General features: G+C 40.2%; 2 protein-coding genes across 5 annotated transcripts; both read right to left on the bottom strand.

The window, feature by feature from the left end:
• Nucleotides 1–1,676: 1,676 nt before the first annotated feature.
• LOC118272091 (histone acetyltransferase KAT6B) lies at nt 1,677–12,683 on the bottom strand. Of its 3 annotated transcripts, none has more exons than XM_035588420.2 (9): nt 11,483–12,683; nt 9,395–9,562; nt 9,097–9,275; nt 7,709–9,018; nt 6,879–7,146; nt 6,374–6,771; nt 2,227–6,268; nt 2,010–2,148; nt 1,677–1,847 (listed from the first exon to the last, which is right to left on the bottom strand). In XM_035588420.2, the coding sequence occupies exons 1-9, from the start codon at nt 12,035–12,037 to the stop codon at nt 1,812–1,814; spliced, it is 7,095 nt and encodes a 2,364-aa protein (XP_035444313.2). In that variant the 5' UTR covers nt 12,038–12,683; the 3' UTR covers nt 1,677–1,811. The 3 variants fall into 3 exon arrangements, with proteins under 3 accessions (XP_035444313.2, XP_050549869.1, XP_035444314.2); XM_050693912.1 differs by having other exon boundaries at nt 1,677–1,829; XM_035588421.2 differs by having other exon boundaries at nt 8,936–9,018; nt 11,483–12,678.
• Nucleotides 12,684–13,729: 1,046 nt separating this feature from the next.
• LOC118271573 (uncharacterized) lies at nt 13,730–24,446 on the bottom strand. 2 transcript variants are annotated; one of them, XM_050693885.1, is made up of 6 exons: nt 24,354–24,446; nt 22,219–22,377; nt 21,211–21,354; nt 16,769–16,964; nt 16,449–16,619; nt 13,730–16,252 (listed from the first exon to the last, which is right to left on the bottom strand). In XM_050693885.1, the coding sequence occupies exons 1-6, from the start codon at nt 24,356–24,358 to the stop codon at nt 15,881–15,883; spliced, it is 1,047 nt and encodes a 348-aa protein (XP_050549842.1). In that variant the 5' UTR covers nt 24,359–24,446; the 3' UTR covers nt 13,730–15,880. The 2 variants fall into 2 exon arrangements, with proteins under 2 accessions (XP_050549842.1, XP_035443532.2); XM_035587639.2 differs by having other exon boundaries at nt 24,219–24,436.
• Nucleotides 24,447–24,603: the final 157 nt, after the last annotated feature.

Genomic DNA, 24,603 nt, shown 5'->3' with positions numbered 1-24,603 from the left:
GTACAAGCGACCTACGCTGTCGCGACACGATACAAATACATCAAAACGTAAACACCATATACATATAAAATACGAGTTCCAAACAATCTTTACATCTGTAGTACAATCTGCCATCAGTAGAACATTGCACTTATTTCAACATAACCAAAGACTTAACATTACATTGTTTCTTTGGAAATCGAGAATATATTAATTTATAGATCAGGCGCGTCACAACCGCGCCACTCGTCATACAAAACGAAGCAGATTCCTATCAGAGTACATACATTTATTGCACTATCATTATGCTACAGTTCAGTGACGTAGTCATTATTATTATAGACAGATTTAAATACATTTTATCTGCAATTTTGTACTTTTATTCAGCTTACCGGGTACTGCACTTTATCAACGACAAACAAAACGTGATTTACATACATATGATACAAAAACAATAACAGAGCTGCCACGAGACCGCCGCGGGCCGGGAGGGGTAAGGCAACAGAAGCGGTGTTCATGTTCATCTCGACTAACTTTATATACAAACTAGCACTTATCGCGAGAAAGCAAACGTCTATTTGTACTATGCTATACTTAAAGAGAAGGGGGTCGCATCGTGTCCGACGGCGGCGGCCGTGCTACCGGCGCATGGTGGAGTTGAGCGTCTGCATGGCCAGCGGCGGCGGCGGGTTGATGTACCCGTAGTACACGTTGCCCTGCTGCGCGCGCGGGTCGCGCGGGTCCGACGGGTACTGCACGCCGCCCTGCACGTTCATCATCTGCAGGTTGTTGAACTGCTGCTGCGGCGGCACGCGGTACCCGTTCAGCCCGTAGCCGCTGATGATGTGCGTGTTCAGGTTCGGGGACATGCGCGACCCCGGCGCCATCTGCATGTGCTGCATCGGGCTCAGGTTGCCTGCAACGCACCAGGAATTACTTATTGTCGCACTACTCACTGCCGAATATCACTTGTAATGTGAATGAAATGTCATAAGCAGCACACGAAGACGATCTCCTATTTAAGAAGACGTCTTGACAGGTGCTGCGTATAATATTGTTGCATGTTCTTAGAAGATGGTGACTACAGAGCGCACCAACTGTGGAACCATGCCATGAGAGAGTGGACCAGACTGTTAGAATAGAATACTGACTGGAGGTGTTCCTTGTGTTCCGCGGCGAGTCGAGTTGGTTGTGCGGCGGGTAGTACTTGGCGGCGGCGGCGTGGTAGTGGGGCGCCGGGGCCGCCGGCGGGGTGCTCGACTGCTGCCCGTACTGTAGGAAACAACTAGATTCGAAATACTGAAAGACAAACAGTTGTCATGAAAATGTCGCAGTAACAGACATCATGTATGACTTCCATGGAAGAATCATTCTGATGTGTTATTACTACGTATTTTCAGACTTCACACGACTTCCACCACAATTTTATGAAGGTTGTTACAATAATAGTGTTTAATAAAGTCGCAGTATATTTGATATATTCACCAAATTATTATAAATATGAGATGATGAAGAGATGCAGATGAATTGCTTCTTGTAAAATACCGACAATCAGCTGAATCTCACGGCCACAAAGTTTATCAGTGTCGACTTGACAACTGGACAACCCAAAGAATATATGAATGCGGAAGCATAGACAGTATGTGAGGCTGGCATCACCTGGTGCGGCGGGTGGTGCTGCGGCGCGTCGGCCATCTGCTGCAGCTTGGCCAGCGAGCAGGACGGCGGCCAGCCGCCCGCGTGGTACTGCTGCTGCTGCTGGAAGGACAGGTACCCGCCCTGGTAGCCGCCGCCCACGCCCACGCCGCCCACGCCGCCCGCGCCGCCCTGCATCACCGCGCCGCCCGCCGCTGCGTCCAAAAAACTCGCTACATTTATCATAGCAAGAAGGAAACGTTTAATATCACAAAATAAAATAAAACATCAAATAAATCGATTTCAAAATAAAGTCAAAACAATAAGATAATTAGCCGATATAGTGTTTGCAAGAATGCTAGTAGAGGAGTAGACAGTATGCAGTGGGTACGTACCGTGCGGCTGGTGCGCGGGCGGCGTGGCGCGGTGGCGGGCGCGGCGGCGGGCGGCGTGGCGGCGGCGCGCAGCCCGGCCGCCGCCTGCTTGTTGCCCGCCTCGCCGCCGCCGCCGCTGCTGCTGCTGGCGCCGCTGCTCCTGGAGACACATAGTCAGTTCAGTTCACATCCCATCCACTTACACATCTATTGTGCTCGTTCAATAATTGAACCTTACCTATTCCTGTTGTTAATTTTTTGCTGCTTGGGCGGCTGGTTAGGTTGGCTCATGATGGACGGGATGTGTATAGAGGAGTACTGGGGACTGGGCGCGGGGTGCATGTGCATCATGGAGCAGGGCGAGGCCAGGTCCGACCCGATACTGGTGGGCGACTCCAGGCCCAGCTGGCTGACGTCGAGCTCGCAGGCGGGGTACTGCACGGAGTGCACGGAGTTGCTCGTCGAGTCCGGAGTGTACACCCCCATCGACTGCAGGGCAGGACTGACGGCCTCGCACAACTCCTCTTTGTTACTTTCTTTCGGAGACTCTTCCTTCTTCTGCCGCGACTTCTTTTCGATCTCCTTTTCTTGTCCACAAGGTCCGTTTTGATTGAAGTTCTTACAGCCGGGCGAAGTCAACACTTGCGAACTTTGCTGCCTGTACTCTGCACAACTAGTGACCACCTCTTGCTGTTTGCTCACTTGTCGCTGCATCATCTGTTTCATCTGGTCGGCAGCGTTCTGAGACTGTGATTTCTTCGGCTCGCACTGCGTCTGGCAAGCAGTCGTTGTTTTCGACTGTTTAGATGGCTTACACTCATTTTTCTGTGAACATTCCGCTTTAGAAGTCGGCGTCTTGGTCTCTTTAAAATGCGGCAAGCTCGTGGTAGCGTACAAACTACTGCTCAATGCACCATAAGCTATATTGTGGAAATCTTTCTGATCATATTTAGGAAGTAATTTTTGAGGAGACTTCTGAACTTGCTCTAAATGGGGAAGGTTAAAACCTTGGTGTTTATCCAAGTAGTTCTTTTCACTAACTATATTTTTCATATTATCTAAAAATCTGTTATGTTCCCAAGTGCCCTGTATCCTCGCAGGATCCCAGGGCGGCCACTGGTACTGTCCGTGCGTCGTGTGGTAATTAGGTATTTGGTTCATAGCGTAGTCGGCTTTAGGTACTAATTCATTATCATACTTAAACTTCGGAAGCATTTTGTTCAAGTCGTTCTGATCAGCTTTCAAGTTGAGCTGAGCTGTACAACTTTTGTCATGTTTCACTGATTGGTTTTTTGAGTCACACTTGGTATTAGATTTTTCTTTCTTAAAAAAATCTTGCTTTTTTGGTGCTTCATTGGTTTTAGTTTCGACTTTGCTTGTGACTGGTATCGAGTTGATCACGTTTATAGGGACCGACGTCTCTGGTTTCCTAGAGTTAACGTTTTGTTCCGGAAAAAACATCTTCGGTTCAGGCGTACTCCTGGGCGTGTCATTCTTAGCCTTCTTGTCTGTCTTCTCCAACTTGCTGTGTGCGGAGTTCACTCGCACGTCACGTAGTTTACTTTTCTCCCTAGGTTTTAGATTAGGATCATTCTTACAGTCTTGGGAATTTGTTTGGACTATACTCATAGACCCCGTCAAAGAATTTTGAATAGCCGCACTATTGGCGAAACTTGCTTCTAATTCTGCTCTTTCCAAACCCATGCTGATAGCCGCATTAGCGCTTTGACATCGAGGTAAAAAATTGATATCAGTTACATTGGGCACTTTGGGTATCACTGGGTTTATCACTGGAGACGATATTGGATGCGGTACTTCCAACTTTGTCGTACCTTTACTGATCACTGGGGACGAGTCCAAGGTGTTGTTTATTGCGCGATTTTGTTCACTAGATTTCACAAGTATTTTATCAGTCTGTACAGCTTGCGACTCTTTGCTGACATTAGCTCTATGATTCAGGTAAGAATGTTGAGCCGTGTTAATTTGCTGGATTGTCATGGAATTACTCACGGGATTTTGAAAATTCTGCATTGTCGTCTGTTCAATAACATTTCTAGTTATAATAATCTCGTCTTTCCTCGTATTCATTATATCGTTCCGAAATGGCATCTCACTTTCTCTACTAACTATTGGATTTGGTAATTTATTTCTATTATCAATTTCAGGAAAACTATCTATTTTGATGGGGTCTGGCTTCTTCATACTTGATATATCCCTATGTGTATTATCTAAATTTTGAATTATATCTACTTTATTCGGTGACGACTTTTTCTCCGTATTTTTACCGTCTTCTATATTTTGATGTTGAATCACTGTTTCTTTCCGCATCTCGCATTGCTTTTGATCACAAACTACGTCGGCATTAATACTGTCTGGTGATCTTCTAGGTTTGGGAGACTCATTAATCACCGTTGCATCAGTTTTCTCGGGTGTCATGCCCGTGCGTGGCGAGTTTGCGGTATCCGACTCGCCTCCAACGACAATAGTCTCAATGCTCACAATTTGACATATTTTCGGAACAATTAGGTCCGCTGCAGGCTTGATGGAGATCACGTCTTCTTGTACCCTAGCACTGGGGTCGAGCACAATGTGCGCATTCTCGGTGGAAACAACTGGTATCACTTTAGAGGGACTGTCCTTCTCCTCAACCTCTTTAGGTTTATTCTCATTGTTTTGTTGCACTGGTGCTACTGTATTATTTTTAGGTGATGGTAAAGGACAACTCTGACTGTTGTTATCGTCAGACTCAGATATAATGATAGTTTCCTTGTCTTCCAGCGCCGGTTTAGCGGGAGATTTCATTTCACCGTTTTTAGGTTCAGACAATTTGTTCTCATCAGTTTCATCACTCTTTGTATTAGCCTCTTCCTCAGGTTTGGCTGGCGATGCGTCCGTTCTATTGTCAGTAGCCGTATCATCTGGTTTATCACTGGCCTCGTTGATAACTTGGTCTTTCTCAGCGATTGATTTCGGTGAGTCCATATGAATGCTGTCCAGTTCCATATCACTAGTGTGATGGTCAGTGCTGTTTTCTTCAATGTGTCGAGGCGACGCCGGTTTACTAGTGACCGCCTTTCTTTCTTCACCTTCCTCTACATCCATCTCGTCATCAGCTTCACCGGAAGAGTCTTCAGAACTTGCTTCAGAATTTTTATTTTTCTCTTGTGATTTCTCATCTTGCTTTTCCTTAGGAGGTGTGACCGTATCCTCGTCGGGCACTGTACTAGAAGGCTCCATGGAGTCGTCAGTTTTGTAGTCATTAACTTTCTCTTTAGATTCATCAAGTTTCGGTTTTTTAGCTGCCGGTGATGCATTGGGCGCTGTATTCTTATTAACTTTTTGTCGCTTCTTCTGGCGTCCCTTGCCTCCAATTTTTCTTTTAGCCTTGGGCCTGACAGGCACCGCGGCAGGAGTGACGGCATCCAAGTCCATACTCTCTTGACTTTCCTGACTGTCAGATGCGTATAGTGCTTCTTTGACGCTTTGTCTTCTATTTCTTGGTGTTACTGGCTCCTCTACAGCCTCACTCTGTGTAACTCTAGACGATCTTCTGGCGACGCTCTTACTTCTCTGTCTTCGAGGTGTTTCTTCCTCTTTAATTTTATCGTCATCCAAATTAGATTCCGAAATCTTTCTACTTACTTCCCGCTTCCGTTTCCGAGTACCTTCAGTAAGAACCGGAGTGGTTTGGTACGTGGTTTCACTATACTTTAGAGGTCTTGTCCGTCTTCTACCAGATGACGTCACTTCTACAGGAGGTTCAGATGATTCCATGTCTTCTTTAACTGCAGGTTCTTCTTTGGGCGCAGGAGCTTCTGATTCTGTGGCGGTATCTTCACTCTCAGTCTTACATTCTGCTTCGTCGTTCTCAGTATCCTGATCGCCAGAAGCTTCTTCAGGAGATCTGAATGGGTTCACAGTAGGCGCTAGGAGTGGGGTCCACCTGAGACATTCGGGATCAATCTCCAGTCGAGGTTTGCTCTTCACTTTGTTCATGTGATTGTCAACTTTGGTCCAATCTATACAAAGACCTAACTTGGTTGTCTCATCATTAGGGATATGTCTAACAAATCCAAGCAACTGAAACGTTACCGCAATGTCATTCATATGCATCCCCGTCGTTTGAGCGATGTCTTCAAACGTAAAGGGTGTATCCTTGTGGTCATACAAATATTCGAGTATTACGGATTTCCAATAAGCGTGATATGAAACTCGACCAAGATCAGATAGAGGCTTTTCCGGCGTGCCGGGTTGTCCTTCTTCTTTAGAAAGTAAATAACCTGTGGAGAAAAATAACATATTTTAAAACATGATCATGGTGTGAAACAATAAATCAAATAATATAATTTGTTGATAGTAAGTGTAATAAAGATTCCACCACTCACTGAAATGGATGAGAAACCTCCCGTAGCCTTGCCTCTGGTACTGTGGCATCGTCATGATACACGAAACATTATATTTCTGCTGACAATGTTTTTCTTTGGAGAAGTAGCCGACCAGATGGCAACCTTTGCTGTCATTTTTAGTTAGTACGTAGAATAGGAACGGCTCCACATCATAGTACAGAGTTTTGTGATCGAGGAACAGTTTGGCGAGGAGACAAAGATTTTGACAGTAGATTTTGTTAGCATTCCCATCTACTTCAAAGACCGATATATCCCCGCAGCGGTATATTTCTGTGGCGGGCGGATGTCGCCAAAGACATTTATCTAGGTGGCGAAACAGCACCGCCCGACTTTTCGCATACTTGAGGCAAAACTCACACAGGAACAGCTTGGGTAGCCTGGAACGAAAATAAAAAAATGATTTGAAATTGTTATGGCTGGCAACTTGAGAAGATATCAAAAATATTGATATAAAATAATGTTCACTGAGTACAGAATGGCTTACCGAGCATATTCCTGTGGGAAGGGGCTGGAGTACCACGTGTCAATCTCCCACTGGCCGAATTCTATAGCCGACGGACATCGCGGCGGGGCGTGCGGGGCCATCCCGTCCCCGGCCGCGGGCGCCGTGCCGGCCGCGGGCCCCGGCGTGACCCCCGCGACACCCGGCGCGGCCCCGGCAGGCCCTTGCGTGCCCCCCACGGCTGCGCTCAACGCCGCGTTGAACAGCTCTGCATCACTCTCCGTCACTCCGGCCGGTAACCGCTTGCCCTCTGTAAATCCAATCACGAAGTGATCACTTTCGATTGAGTACAAAAGGGCTTGCAAAAGCACCGATAACAAAAATGAGGAAAAACGTTTACATTAAACTCATATTATTAATTTAAAGACACAAAATATACCTGGTGATTGATATACAAATTATATAAGGCAATAAAATAACCTCAAGAGGGATGTTATAACCCCAGACCTAAATAAAAAAAAGAAAAATAAAAAAGGGAATGCGGCATGTACTTCTAAGCGACACCGAGTACCCGCACTCAGCCGGCGCGGGCGGCCGTGCAAGTGCTCGGAGCTCCGACCTTCACGCCTGCAGAGGCGCGAGCGAAAGTGCATGTGTGGATACTGCCGAAACCCGAGTAACAAATGTTTTGTCACCGGCGCTCGGCGTCCGAACGGAGAAGCTAAGAGAAGAGCGCGCGGCTCACTCACCCGTCCCGAACAGAGAATTCGGAAGAGAAACAACGTTACGACGCGCGCCGGCCAGCAATCAGAGCGAGCGGGACGGTCAGATCCACCACGACACTTTCACCGCACCTCACGAACCGATCTTACCCGTCTGATCGGTGGCCGGGCGCGCGCCGCCCGCCTCCGCCAGCCCGCGGACCAGTTTGTGCGCGTCCGCGGGCCCCGCGCGCGCCTTCTGCGCCGCCGCCGTGCGCACCAGCGCCGACGCCGACAGGCGGACCCAGTCTAGCTCTACGCGCCCCGCCCTACCCCGCGACGCCGCGCGCACCGAGCGGGCCTCGGGCTCCGGCGACGCCTCGTCCCCGCGGCTCCGACTGCGCGCGCGGCGCAGGGAGGCCTGGTACTTTCGGAACGTGCTGCGCGTCTCCTTCAACACGGCGCGGTCCTCCTCGGGCTCGGGCTGCTCCACGCGAGGCTGGCGCGGCCGCGACTGCGACCGAGACGCCGTGCGGACCGAGTAGAATTCCGATAATCCATCGAATAATGTAGTCAGCAGTCTTTCCCCGCATCTACTGCGCCGACGAACTATATGATGTCTCTCTGGCTCTGTCGGCGGTGGTTCGGGCTCCAGTCTTTTTTGAATCGGTTCTACTCTTTTTGGTATCGGTTCAGGCTCGACTCTCCTCAGTTTCGATTCTGATTCTAATCGACTGAGCTTCGAATCTACATCTAGCCTTTTAAATTTCGGTGTTTCGAGTTCGAGCCTTTTTTGTTTTCGCGGTTCAAAATCATTTCGCCTCTGCTCGTGGGGTTCTTTTTCAAGTATTTTAAATTTTTGAGCTTCAACCTCTAATCTCCTATGGTTCGGTGGTTCCACTTCTAGTTGCTTCTGTTTTTGCGCTTCAGCAGCGAATCCCCAAACACCACCGGGCCCAGAATCAGCAGCTAAACGTTCGAACACAGTAGAAACGTACGCGGGCGCGGGTCGTTCGTCACTATCACTGGAAGACGCGGGGGAACCGACCGAATCCGAACCTGACGCTGCCGAGTCCGGCTCGGGGGGCGAGGCTAGCGAGGCGGGCGAGGGAGTGGAGCGGGTGGAGCGGGTGGAGCGAGTGGAGCGCGTGGAGCGGGCGGAGCGGGCCGAGAGGGGCGGGCTGGGCGCGCGCGGCGCGGGCTCGCGGCGCTCCAGGCGCAGCTCCAGGCGCTGCACGCGCGTGACGCGGACGCCGCCCCACCCCTCCCACGAGCCCGACGACGAGCGGCGCCGGCGCCGCTTCACCAGATTGAACGCGGAAAATCTGAAAAATTTCTGCTTCTCTCTCGACATTCTCTGTTCGGTCGGGGGGCGCGGAGGCCGCGGCGGTGCGTTACCATCGGAGGGCTCGTCGTCGGAGTCGGGTTGGCGCGCCGGCGTCCGCGGCTTCCTGCCGCGCGGAGTCCCCGCCGTCGTCGACCTGCAAGGACAGTGGCGAGTGAGTACACGATAACACGGCCACAGGGACGCGGTGACACGGAGTGGGAGATGGCCTCACCGCTTGGAGCTGGCTGGAGTGGCGGGCGGCGGCGGGCGCGCGCAGGCGTCGCAGCGCCAGGGCGGCGCGGCGCAGGCGGGGTGCGCGGCGCGGGCGCACTGTGCGCAGCGCCCCGCCCAGGCGCCGCGCGCCGCGCACACCTCGCACCACGCACACGACCCGCACGACCATCGCACCGACTGCACACAAACATCATTATATGCATCATCAAAGGGAAATGTTACTCATATAAAATGTGCTTATTTTTACAAGATTAACAACCTGTTATTATTTTACATCCAGGATGGACAAGGTTTACCTTAATAACAGGGAGTGTAGCATGTTCCAGTAAGTTGAGGCATGTTGGATGAGCATAGGACTTGCACTGTTGGCAGGATATGAGAGCCTCGGCTGCTCCCAGCCTATTTCTAGCCTCAGTACCAAGGCATTCAGTGCAAGATGGCACTGCACCACTTGAATTTGGTTTCTGAAACAATTTTTGTAAGTTTAAGGCTGGTAAAATACATATAATTGCACAATTAATATTTTTTCTAAAACTATAATAATATACACAATCACACTACATACTGCATAATAATATAAAAAGAATTGTGCTGATCTAAGTAGTTATAGCACTAAAGTACATGTATCATAAGAGATTTAACATAAACACAGTAGCAATAGCAGAATAGTAAGTACAATATTCTATTTGCTTTCCAATACCATTGAAATAAGTATCTGTTTACATACAACATTTCACTGCATCCTATTTATATTTGACTCTACTGTTAAACAATGTAAATTCACCATAATAGCTCATGAATTGTGATTGATTTCCACACCCTGTCTGATAGACTATTGTTATATGCTAATCATTTATGTAGTTATCTATGACATTTCTGTTTTAGTGCAAATCTAATGGGATTAAAGACATGATTAAAAAAATACATATTATTATACATGAAAATATGTTAAAAAGAAAGACACAACTTCTATTCATACTATTCAAACCTACTTTCGCCACAAAGTGGGGTTAAATGTCTTTGATGTTAACTAATAATAGCTATTGAAAAGGTCAGTAGGGGACTTCCAAAGGCCCTTGCATTATGGTAATTTTTTTAATACAGAAAATAGGTCAACATAAATAGGTATTTATCTTTATAAAGATGAGACTATTTAAATATTAAAATGTACTTCCATTTGACTAAGTATGAGAACAAAGAGGTAGCAAACAAGTTACTTATATTTTTTAAAGAACTTCTTATGAGAATTGATGAATGGGTTTATTTATGTTAGCAGTATTGTATAATCATGTCTTCTAAAAAAACTGATCTATACAAAGTGAACAATAATATTAACAAGACTGGCTGAATCATCAGACCACATTTTTATCAAGTTCATCAGAAAATGACTAATACTGAGTAGGTACAGACAGAAAAATAACATTTTTGGGTTATGAGTAAATCTATAGTTAAAATCTATATTCAAATTAAATTAGTCACATACTAATATGCTAATTTGATGTGTAAAAGTGATATCTTATAACCAACTTGCAAAAATAAATATCATTTATCATACAATACAAAGTTTGCATATGACAATTTCTACTTTTGAACATTATAATTTCATTATCCACCCATAACATAAATTATTATTGACAAGTACTGTAACACACTGTTATAATAATACACCAACAAGAAAGTATTCTTAGAAAATAAAAATACAGAACTTTCTCTTTGTAAATTAATAATTTAAAAAATATTACTGAATAAGGTAAAAACTACAGTCTTCTTTAAAATATGTTGTAAGTTATAATATCAATAAAATGTTCAACATTATATTAAGGCATTGTGAGGCTGGAACATTTTTTTGTCTCAAATGAGGCACATTGGCCTTGAACACTAATAGCCAGGTCGACAACCTTATTATTGTAGTCAACTGTTTGTAAGATAACTCCACAAGTTTTACTTATTTCAACAAGTTAGCTTCATTATTAAAATCATTGTAATAAACAACATTAATCACTAAATAAGACTTCTAAAAGAATTAGGTACATTAATTTAAAATAACATTTTCTTATCATATTTTAATCTAAAAGAATCTAATAAAAAGATAGCAAAAATAAATTCTATGGCTGTAATGAATGTCTGCTACTACCACATTTCATTAATAAAAAAGAAAAAGATATTAAAACAAAGAATGTATTACACATTACAACATACTGAATATACAATCAATCAAAAATGAATAGATATTGACTTTAAAATAATTGCAAATGAATGAAATAGCATTTTCTTTGTTTTGTTTACAAACACAGTTATCAAATCCATTATGTAAAAGCTTTTCTGCCATACTATGTAGTACACTGATAAGTAAACAAAACAATGTTTCATTCAACAAAACTCACCTTCTCTGGGGATTCTTGACTACTCTTGGAACGCTGCTTAGAACTTCTATCTGAGGATGTGGTGAGGGGCCTCTCCGTCGCCTTGTAGGCCCCCGCCTGATGAGAGAGCAGCCCTCGCGCCACGGCACGCTTTACGGCGGCTCTCAACACTGCACGCACATCTACTTCATTTTCCACAGTCACTTGGTATGCTTGGTTCAAATGTCTTTCAATTGTCTTTAACGTAGAACCGTCACGTTCACCTAACTCGCGCACTGCCTTTGCAACGACCCTAGAAAGGTCCACATCTTGTGTAATTCGTAGAAGCTTGTTCTGGACACCGCCGGGATCCTTGTACGAGCTTTGGCCCTTGTTGTACACCTTGAGCACGGCTCCCTCTCGCACTGCGCGCTCTAGCCGCTCAGCTACCACATCTTCGTGATAGTTGTGATGCTGTCTAATCGCGTGACAGATACGCTCCACACTCGGCCTCTGCTTCTGTGAGCGAATCTTGTGGATCGCTTCCAGTATCCATCGCTTCCACACTTCTTTTCCTACGTCGTCCGGCTCGCTCATTTTTGTAATAGTTTTTACGTACTGCCGCCTGAGTAACGGTACGGTATTGCACTTATGTCAACACCCATCGCATTTTGGCGCCTCGAGCGAAATTCCATTTTACGAAATGGAACCCCGCCGTTTGCGGCCGGTAAAATCGGCCGCGGTTCGAGACGCCGGTTTACAGCATGTCACCGAAGCTCTCACAACCCGATGACACATCGGGCCCCGCGAGCGGGTTTTGGCGGAGCGAGCATCCGACGGCCGCCATCTTGTGGCGATCTAAATTTTACGTAGCGAACAAAACACGCGATGTAAATAATAACGGCCGATTCAACAATTCAACGAATTACACTAATGATATCCGTTAAAATAATTATTTCCACTGTCACAATAACTGTCTCTATTTCACCAGATTTTTTTTTACTAATCTTAAATACGGCAGTTCTTCTTTCCGGTTTTTTTACACAATGCGCCTTCACTAAACAAACAACACTTTATGATAAAGTGTACTGATTCAATTCTTTATTATAATAACGAGACTGGTGTCTCGAAAACACTTTTATATCATAGAAATAATAGAAAATTTTGTTGAAAACATTCACAAAACACCAACAAAAGGCTCTTCAAAATGGCTATCAATTAGATTGCCTTGTTAAAAAAATATTTTTGATATCCTGTCGGTCACAAATGTATTGCCATTTTAATTAGAATTACATCATAATTTTGGTACTTTTCATCCTACGCATTGTCTATGGTAATCAAAGTTGATTGAAAATGAAAAAAATATTATTTGTCTGAATTTTATTTTCAGATTGTTATTTCTTTGTAAAATAAGTTTATTAATTGCCTGTATACATACATTTAATTTGATCCACTCAAAGCTTGCCTGATTGGTTATTACTAGGTAATACTCAAACCAAAATATTACTGTGATCATTTGAGAATAAGATTAACTTATGGTCAATAATTAATTACCAAATGTGTTCTTCAGAGTTAAGATCATCTAAAATAAATCCAGACTATTATTCTGTATGACTTTTGTGCTTAGTTTTACTCGTACGATGTACCTGAAACGCAACAAGGTGCCAATTGAATGTTGAAATAATAAAAAAGTAATAATTTATCACTCGGCAACACTGCCTAAAACGATAAAAATTACGCGCGGTCAGCGGGTATTTTGGAAAACTTTGAAAGTTAAGTTTTAGGAAAGTTTCCAAAACAAATGGCAATATTAATGGTCTTTATACCTACAAGTATAATTATTGACAATAAAGTTCTAAAAATTCCGCTAATGGTGTGTAGAAGTATGTGATTTGCACTACAAAGTAACCATTCTTAGAAACTTGACACCAACTTTAGTTATGGATTCAAATAATATTACGAAGCAATGCTTAAGAAGTACTATGAGTACCATAAGGAGTTTAAAGAGATGGTGTTGGAGGGGAAAAAGGCGGCGAATGTATGTTTCTCAAATTACTTTTATTATAGTAATGAATGCCAAAATCCCAAAAAATCTAATTAAAATGTGCAATTTTGCGCTTTTGAAATCCGCCCCTAAAACGACCCACTGGCCGCTCTTGGGGTTAGTGAGTATCGTTACTCGTTAGGATCGTGTAGTGTGGCAAATCATTCTTTACCTATTGCAAAGATTGGAGTTTGGACATAACTTGTTAATGAAGCAGATTTTCAAAACACCAATAAAACAGCAAATGATAGAAAACATTTTTATTAGACAACAATAATACAATATAAGTACATCACAACTGCTATATGTACAACTTACAGGGCACCAAAAATTAAGACCATTCTGAGACCTGGATGTGTCATCTGCAGACAAGGATCATGTGTGGATGAGAGGAAACATGATCGGGTTACAAGAAGCATGACTAAGGAAATAAATAGTAAGGAATTTATTCTCATAGAGACTTATAGGTGTATGCCTCTCCTGGGCAATGAAGAACAGATTGCTCCGGATTGGAACATCCATATTGTCCATTACACTGTTGTTTTCATCAAACACACTGCTAATTAGCTATTTGTTTATATTTTTATAAGTTTTACTAAACATTTAATGTTGTTATTTTATTTTTGAACTAAGTATTTAGTTCATTTTAAATTTTATAAATGTATATTTTTCTATACATAATACATCACTTATGTATACTATAAAGACGAAAATTTTAAAATTTTACTATGGCAAATGAAACAGTGACTTTATTTAGCTGATTCTACAATTATGAAAAAGGATTATAAGTGACTTATATAAGGATACAAGTTGCCATATTGGCAGGGGTGGCACCAAATTAGAGCAGGTATGTTTTGTAATATTTTATGTTGTTTGTTTAATACATAAATTAACTCTGTACCAACCCACCATACTAGCAAACCTGCTTATTCATGTAAGCTAAGGACTCAAAGTGTTGTTGATTTACATTAAACTGCAGACTCCAACAGGTCATCTGTACAATTTATTTAATACTTTTTCAACTTTATTGGATTAGATTCAAAAGTCGAAAACATTGCAGATTGATTTGTTGGTTTCTAAACATTTATATAAGATGACTGTGTGAATGATAGGAATGTTTTATTACAGACATAGGTATTTCATTAGGATAACTAGTGTATAAACTAAATTTTAAATGACCCAATAACTTTACTATTTAGTATCTTGACTGCAAAAGGACAGTTCCTAATTATTTCTTAATCTATTATGTGTTAGTATGTAAGATCTAATTTACCTTGAGGGTATTTGATTAAAATCTTATGTAGCAACTGGTGTTTATTTTTACAACTACCTATTTAATTAAGATGACACAAGGTGACAATCAGACTGGTTTCATCATTCTATCTACTGACAACTAGCAACAGTACCTTGCAGGATCATCAACAATATATTATTTTGGAAATAACCAAGCAAAATTTAGTTATTTCAAAATATTCTATACATTTCGTTTTGGACATAAGGTGACATCAGATCTATTTATAATACTATTACATTACTTGTTTGAGAATACAGGGACAAAAGTACTTTATATTCGAAAGTTTATTAGGTAATATTTGTAATCACCTACATAGTCCATGCGACTTTAAACTGTATTTTAATAGAGAAAAGAGTTAAAATTTCATACATGGTACCTACATAGTATTTACTTACACTGTGAGCTAAAACACTGACCCGTTTTCAATACTAATTAGTATCATATAAGATTAGACATAGTTTCACTGGACAAGGATTCTGTATGTTGTGTTCCTATACACTTTACTGACACTATTTTACCACATTTAGCTATTTATACCTAAGGCCTGCGACCTATTATGTACTTGGCGCACATCTGAAACTACAACCTTAAATGAGGTAGTCTACACGATCTTAACGTTGCAAAAAAGGGCAACTAAATCTAGCGTTACAATTGTTGAGCGATATCCAAAATAAATTCAAGGTTGCAATCCAAATAGAACACCTTAAATATTCGAGCACATGTCTGAGCGTATTAAATAAAACAATACAACTCTAAACATTACAATTTAAATACGATATTGTGCGTCACTATTATATACTTACACAATGTACATTATTGCCGTATTCATCTACTGGAAGTATTAAGATTACGGCTCTCGAGACACATGCCAAGTGTACCTACATGAAAGCAATTTACTATCTACAAATTCTCTCACTCAACACCGGTTGTCTTAACTAACGAGATCCACAAATGAACTGTATCTATACACCACTAGTAATTCAAATTATAAATAACTGCTACTATTAAAGATGAAAAGGCCAGTAAATATAAAAATTTACATGAACAACTTAGGTACAGACTATGCATGTGTTTTGAGAACCATTGATTTTAAGACTATTTCTTAAGATTCCAACTTGAATTCGCTAGGGCCTGCAAACGAGCAGCCGGAGTTCTGTATGATATGCGACGCTGCGTACATGGCACATTGCACACATTCCTTCAACGGCCTACCTCGCACTATCTGGCTTATGAACCCGCCGGTGAACGCATCGCCAGCGCCATTAGTATCTACAATTTGGTCCTGTTTCAGCGGCATCACAGGGATCTCCTCAATTTTACCTTCGTTCACGAGGATAACAGGGTCCGACCCTCGAGTGATGACCACCACTCGGGCTCTGGAGTTGTTCACTTTGGGGTACTTCGCTATTTCTAGAGCAATCTCTGGGACTGAGTTAACTTTTAGATCGAAGAATTTCGCGAACGCCTCTGCTTCCTGGAATAGAAACATGTGATTCGTTAGCTAAATATTTATTGGAGATAGTTGTGGAGATTACAATTGTGTCTGAAAATCGAGTGTCCCTCGGCTTGCCCATTGGTGGATAACTATATCCAGATAACTATATCCAGCAATGAACGGATACAGGCTGATAATGACTATGGTTTTAATCTGCAAAGATTCAGCGACTTACCAGCTCGTTACCGAACAGGATGTCGACGTAGGGCAGCACGTCTTCCAGCGGCTTCTTGTAGAACTCCATCACGAATGGCGCGCTCACATTCAGCGCAAACACCTGGTTCTTTTCACTGGCGTGTTTCGCTATACTCATCATGGTCTCCGGTGACACCGCCAGGAAGAAACCCTGCAGATGATATCTTCAAATTACAACTTTACACAAGAGATACTAAAACCACGTCATTGCCAGGAGCTGAAGATCACTGACTAATTTAAATAGACATCCCGAATAAGAGACGATATATAAAAAGACCCATTTTAAAAGAAATAACTCACTGAGGAATAGAATAGCTTGGCCTTCTCGATGATAGCCTTGCACTCTGGTTTGTGGATGTGTTCTTCGGTGAATTGCTGGGCGGCCGCGAGGTTGGCACAGAGCGACCGGTGGTTGCCGCCGTCAGTCAACAAGACTGCACACGTCCCCGTCGGCTTCTCCGCCGTCACTTGGTACAATACGTTCACACCATCACTCCTGGAAAGAACAAAGTTACGAGGTTTAAGCCTATGTTCAATAATTTCTCTGTGAGGATAGCACTCCGGGATAACACTTTTAAAACTTTTAGTAAGTTAACCACAATTTTTTACCAGTCTCTTAAAATTAACTTTATAACATACATCTTAAATGAGTCTAGTGATCTATTAACTTATTCATTCTTTTTTCTTTAAGTTTCCTTTAGAAATAATGACCTAGGCACTTAAACGCCAAGCAATTATCCTGTTGACCGTACCTAAGTTGTAAAAACCGCGGTGTGAATTCATAAATATTTTCCTGAGTTGAATCTATCATACTAATAGAGTAACTGAAGGAGATCTGAATGCACTTGGTACATAATTAGTAAAGGTAGGTAATTGAAGCGTTTGTGTCTATGTACTGAATGATAATTAAAAAGCTATGACTAACTTGTTAATTAGTTACTGTATGACTCTATGTTTTGTTCGCTGTGTTGACTGTTGCAATCTTAGGTTTAATTACGGAGAATACTTGTATATTATCTATTTATTTCCGTTCTGGTAAATAAATGCAGTGCTTATCTTATTTACACTAAAATTTACTTGTTCTTCGAGAACGTAGGTAGTGTTTTTTACACCAATTGTATTAACGAGTATTGCTTTTCATACCTAGTCTCAAAATCAAACACCTAAGTCCTAGTTCGGACTCAAAGTACAAACCTAAGTTAGGTACATACTTCGGAATGCTACTACGCGACCTGCATAAGAAATAACTGCATTATAGTCTCACTCAATAAAATTAATAGCTATCTAAAGGTACTACTAGAAGAATCAAGAAGAATATTAATCTGAGTATGAGCGTATTTAATTTACAAACGCAAGACGTTACAAATGGCAATTTAATGCATTTTGCATTGATTGTGAAAGTTTCTAGTCAATTTTAACGGTGAATTCTAAAATATAATATATACTTTACATTAGACATATAAACCTTATTAATACTACAAAATAAACGTCTACATAATATTACAGAAGTCTGTAATACGACACCGAAGCCCGAGTAATAGGATCTCCGTACATACGCCACGAAGTTTCGTCAACAAACCACCCATTTTAGATTCATTCTTCACTACATTATAATTGATAATTTGCTCCTGAATTCTCTAGAAAAATACAAAATACCTATAGCTATTCTATTTAAGTATTTACAATGAACATTTCAATATGAACAGAGTATTGTTCACGTAGAGATAAGATGATAACCGTACCACCAGATAACAGAGGTGAACACTTATCGGTGGGAACTTAAACATCTCGCGTACGACATTTTCTTACATCACCGTGCTTAAGTATTGAATAAACTTTTTATAATATGTGCTAAATGAAAAACTACTCTATTATATACAGGGTATTTCAACAAGAACTTTGTTTTTTAAAACAAAATAAAATAAAGAATTTGGTGGAAAATTAATAAAATTTTTATTGTATTAAAAAGAGAAAAGTTTGGCAATTATGAATGAAAAATGATATCTGACAAATGTTCACCAGGACCACGCTGACAGATGTTGATTCTTTCATCAAAATTTTTAATCACTTTCCTAACAATCACACCTCCAGACCACATAGCACACCACACAGTGACACGTTGAATTCTCAATAATTGCTTTAGGATTTTCAGAAGCCCGAATGCGGCAATTTTGCTTATTGACACACCCTGACAAATGAAAATGTGCTTCGTCTGAAAACTGTTTTTTTTAGAAAAACCAGCAGGTTGTTCTGAGCGAATCTACGGCGATTTGAATGGTCGGTCAGCTTCAATTCCTGCACCAGTTGAATCTTGTAAGGCTTCAAAGCCAAATCCTTTCGCAAAATTCGCCATGTTGTGCTTTTGGATAACCCCAATTGTTGAGAACGTCGTGAAATTGATAACTTTTGATCTTCTTCAACACTGTGGCTCACGGCAGCGATGTTTTCTGTTGAACGACCCGGTCGAACACGTGTTAGTGCTGTCACATTTTGTACCGAGCCTGTCGACTCAAATTTCTCGACCAAATTCTTGATAGCGATCTCAGAAGGACGATTATGTTGCCCGAAAATATCACGAATTTTACGAAATGTAAACTTTAACAGAACGACCATTTTCATAGTGAATTTAAATTATTTTAATGCAATTTTTGACAAAGCACCTACTACGAATACCGCCAAAAATTTAATGTCAAAAACTGCCACGTTCTTGGTGTTGCTCTAATTAAAAACAAAGTTCTTGTTGGAAAACCCTTTATATACTCTAAATATAAAGCAGTTGAGTAGGTTCGCTTACTTTTTAGGGGCATTGGAGGTCTATAAAGTTCACTTTTCATTGCTTGTATTGATTCTAGACAGAATCCACATAGTATGTCCCAAGTCACTTAATGTGACGATTTTATTATCGAACACTGGGATCCGGATAAGCAAACTTGTTTTCGTCTATGAATATCTGTCAGATGCCTACTATTATGCAACGGCAGGCCTCAGACCGCAAGCTCAAGCCTCGTAAGACGTATCTAACTTTATTGATTAGTAAGTACAAGTAGAACTAAGTATATTTATATTCCAAGCGTTCCTTCGACATTTCATTATACATAACGTGACACCAAATTACCGCAAATCCTCTTATATAGAAGAAGCCCGTAGTCCAGCAATGGTTTGTCGTTAGTCACAAAGATGAGACATGTATGTATGACGTCAAAACACGTGCTTAGGACTAAGCGACGCTTTTTATCGAGACCTTAAAACTTAGTAATATCTCTAGCAGGATAATGACAAATAATCTGTGTAATTAGCAAACTATTTCAAAGATAAACGTGCTTAGCTCTATTGAGACTATTATAATCATTAACATGTTGTCGTCATTTCATTAGAAACTGCAAAACTACGTGTCGAAGATGAGTTCTCTACTTTGTTCGACTGCTATTCCCTGGCTGTCCCGATGAATGTCAAAATCTTTCATATACCTAAATGTATAATAATATTAGTATGCTAACAATAACGAACACAACCAAAAAGGAATTATCCAATTTAGTACAGTCGTTCAAAAGACATGTGCGTTGGTGCTTCGATTTTGGAGATCCATTTTTGTCTGACCAAAGAACCGAAAACCGAGCGGACGCTGCGATCAAGAAAAAAAGTCAAACCGCAAATCTACAAAAATTGTTGCGGCTATAACGAACAATAGTCGAATGGCCTTGTGCCAATTTAAACAATCATAGCGAGATGATAAGTTTCAATAGGTAACTAGGCCTGAAGCTGATATTGTCGTTATTGATTGACAATATCTGATACTACCAAACTATCGTACCATATTCTGAGCAATGTCAGGAAGTGATAAATCGTTAAAAATCTGTCGCTAAGGGATTAGAGGCTTTTTAAAATATTTGCTATATCAGAAGAGTTTTATGGGAAATCTTTTAAACGGCGTGCTCGTATGACCAATTTCATGAATGTGACGAATGCTAAAGGAGTATGTAAAATGATCGTTATAAGCGTTCGCTTAAGCTAGGTGGAATGACGATAGCCGCAAGGTGGTTGGCAGTAGTTGGATGCGTAGAGCTAAAGATTTGAGCTTAGTAGCCTGTCATTAGAGAGACCTATGTCCAGCAGTGGATGGAGACGGGATGGTGATGATGAATAAGCTTTCTGTAGTTTCTGCCTATGTTATGCCAGTATATCATAAGACTGAATAAAAAGTGAAGGCATAAGATTGTGACAGCCCTGCGTGTGTTTGCCATTATTATCAATGTAATACTCTTGTTTTCATGAAGCAAGTATTGGTTTAGGTTATAGGTCGAAGTGAATAGGCGAACTAAACAAGATAGTCGATTACGTGTTATTCAATACAATTGCGATTTCTATACTACATAGTAAGTATTGTATCAATAAAGATCTATGTAAATAAATAGATTATAATAAAATCAAGGTCATCAAACTATAACGCACTCCAACGCGCGTTATATTTGTTTGATATATCTTTTAAGACTTTTTTAATAAGTCCATATCTTGCATCTACGTTAGAATATTAAGATAAATGTAGGTGAGGCTATTAAAACGTTAATCTTAATCAAGAAACGCACGCTAACGCGCGTCCTGTATCCAACATGCACTTGTAACTTCTGTATCAGATTTTAAATAGGTAATTATAGTGACTTGAATTTTTATGGCGTTTACTCTCCATAAATGATTAATGAAAGTAGAGGTAATATAGGTCAAATGTTATCAAAAGGATTACTTACTCAGCTTTATCTTTCAATATCCTCGCGAAATCATCATTTCCAACACAGCCGAAGTAGGAACACACGTTGGGTTTCTTCAAGATCCATTGTGCGACACGGGTTGAGTTCTGGACACTGCCTCCAGCTAGGTAATCGGGAGTGAACCTGTCATATGAAAAAATTAAATTATATCAGAGGCGGATTAAACCTGGAGTGCGCCCTAGGCAACCTGCACCTGAAGGGAGCCAAAAGTATTTGCAAACGGGAGTAGCCGAGAGGCAGAGCGTGAGTGAATGTTTCCCGCTCCCACATCCGTGCTGCCGGTACTCTATAGGCACGCAGGGCGCCTCTCTAGGCAGTTGCCTAGTTCGCCTTAGGGAACTTACGGCTCTGTGTACTATAAAGTACGTTGAAGAATTTATAATAAATATTGATTTGGCTCACAGAATAGTAATCATGTGACCTGATGCTGAAGCCACAAGGTAAGAATCGAAACCTGTCATCGTTCATTGACAGTAATTAAAATCAGTTACCTACTTAAGTACTGTGGTTTCCTTTGACAATAATTATTTTGCTATCCTCAACCTCAATGACACAATGGACAAGTGATTAAGAAATTATAATCTGCCGTGACCACTAATCTTCTAATTAAGGCTTCCAATTATCTAATCTCTATAGAATCCATAGAGTTCAAAAGATTTTCACAAATTATTAATATCATTCCAACAATAAAGAAAATATTATGGATCGATTGTAATACCAAGACAAAACCATTTTAGTCACGGCAGAACAGTAACCGTAAACTCAGCTGTATAATTTGCAAGTTAACTTAGGTACTCCAACATTTCAGATTGTATAAAGGATTTCAAAATTTACTTTTGGTAACAAAGAAAATTGATTTGGGAAGTCTTTGACTGTCGGTAGATGAAGGCAAATATCCCGCTATATGTCGTGCATTTGACACTTGGCGTGTTGATGAGCTGGTATGAGCACCTACCTTTTACCAACAAAACTGATACTGAAACTTACTTTTCCGTAATTTCTTTGTACAGAGGCAGATGTTTACTGTCCGCCATGATGGCATCATTCGGTTTCAGGTCATATTTCTTCAAGAATTCGTCGTCCACCATCACTGATATGTCCAGCAGTGGGTTTCCTATGCCCACGACTAAGCTTTCTGTCACCTCACTGTAATAAATAATGCTATTTGTGACGAGAATTTGGCTTTTGCTTGTCGACATGTTGAACTTTTTGATTTTGTTTAATTGAAGGATTGTAAATCGCAAAAAATGACGGATACTCATTTTTGGCACTGACAATATGATTAAAGTTTTTTTTTCGTCTCGAATATTACGTAGGTAGTTCCGTTCCGAAGTTTATAAGCGCGCGCATTTTTTTTAAATAAATAAAGTTCGGCAAAAATATGATATGGGTCGACTTTAATTATTTTTCAAGATTTTCGGAAGAAATTCCTTATAACTTCGATGATCTGTTAAAATAATATGTGGGTTATAATAATATGACGAGAAATATTATATTTTAAGTTTTGACTGCTTCTTTGGCAGAGTTCGTAAGCGCGAGCGCGACTGTCGAGCAAGAGGAGAATTCATTTCAGGGATAGCACAAGTAAGTATGTAAGTATTATTAAGATTTTCGTTTTTTTTTTTATATTTCATGGGTCGACTCGTTTTTTTTTTTATTTATCTCGCCTGTATTCTCGGTTTTCGTAAATACTTATTTTAAAAAGGGACTATAACACAACTAATAGAAAATGAGTGTCACATTATAAATGTTACTTACCGGAATATAATTTAAGTACCACATAAACCTGCTCACTACAATACTTACATAAAATTTTCACCTACATACTCTCTGTGTATAAAGTTTATCTGAGTTTCAAGGTTTCATATAACCGTGTGAATATTAAATGAACTGCTGATGACATAATATAAGCTGTTTATTATTTCAGCCACATGAAGTAAGTATTATCTTAATTAATCTTTTTGAAGACAAGTGTTATTTATTATTTTCTATTTATTACATAATAAGATTACATTTATTTTCTTTAATAAGACAGAATATGTGATTATGTGAAGCTTATTGTAATAATATCTAAATACTTAATAACATATAGACAGCCATAAATCATATTCAGTTATAATAGACTTGCGACGTTGAATTTATAAATTTTACCCAATATCTTTTTCAACAGAAATATTATGAATATTTCATACTCATATTTTTATTTATTAGATACTCTGTATCTCTGTCTACCCCAGTAAGATGTTTACGTTAATGTATTAAATAATAAAGAATGGAAGCTTGTATTAGAATCATATTAGGTATGACCAAACTTTGTAACTAATCTTTTTTTTTATGTAAGTATTTAGCTAGTTTAGTTTTTTTCTTATTTATCTGCACAAAAAAAATTGTGTCTTGCTTAGATCTATGTTCCAAGTGAGAGTACTGAGTAATTTATAAAAAGATGTGAACATTAGTAACTAATAATATGTATGGGTTAAATTCTAGTAGGCTATTCAAATAATTAATTTGATGATAGATTATACATATTTTCAAATTAATTGAACAATTAAAAATTAAATGATAAACAGAAGGGGGAAATCAACACAATAAAAAAATTTAGATTATGATTGTAAAAAAAATAAGTTAATAAATAGTTCAATAACTATTTTAGTAATAATCAGTAAATAATTTTATGTTACTGTTAAAAGGAAAGGAAAAACTTCGTATAAATGTTTCTAAGACACATACTAAGTGTAATAAAATTTAAATAATTCTAGACATAGACAGAAATGTTAAGGATATTTTTCTAAGTAACATACCATGCAATCAATGCTTAAATATTTTTGTAACATAGTGCAGAATAAATTTAGTAACCGACCACTTTAAAACCATTTTATCGCAGTTTCTGCAAAGTACTATGTTACCGGAGAGCCGTTCCAATAAATTAACCAAATTAAAACAAGCCCTCGTCAGAGGAAGCTATTAATAAGATGAAAAATTCTTACTCTTTAAATAATTCCATTATGTAACTCTCCATTGTGTATAATATTACAGCACTGATAAATTAAAAAGAAGGTATTCAACACGATGTTCCAGTGAGTGATGAACAGCTAATTGACTCGCTTTTATAAAGATATTACCGCATGTTTTTGTTGATACCGATTTACGAAACGTGTTCGCAGACTCACACTCGCACACAAATCCTACCGAATGACAACTGCGAATGCCAATACTTAAACGTCAAACTTTGACATTGTCAATTATTACTAGTCGAGTGATAGCAAATTCGACTACTAAACAAAAAGCATTTTGTCTTGGTCAATCAATTTTCTATTTCAGTTACAGTCTGCAACTGATGCTTACGATTTAACTGAATTGTCTGACTTCGAC

This window comes from Spodoptera frugiperda, chromosome 5 (assembly GCF_023101765.2).
Source record: "Spodoptera frugiperda isolate SF20-4 chromosome 5, AGI-APGP_CSIRO_Sfru_2.0, whole genome shotgun sequence".
Classification (NCBI taxonomy): Eukaryota; Metazoa; Arthropoda; class Insecta; order Lepidoptera; family Noctuidae; genus Spodoptera; species Spodoptera frugiperda.
This window is presented reverse-complemented; position numbering and strand designations above follow the sequence as displayed.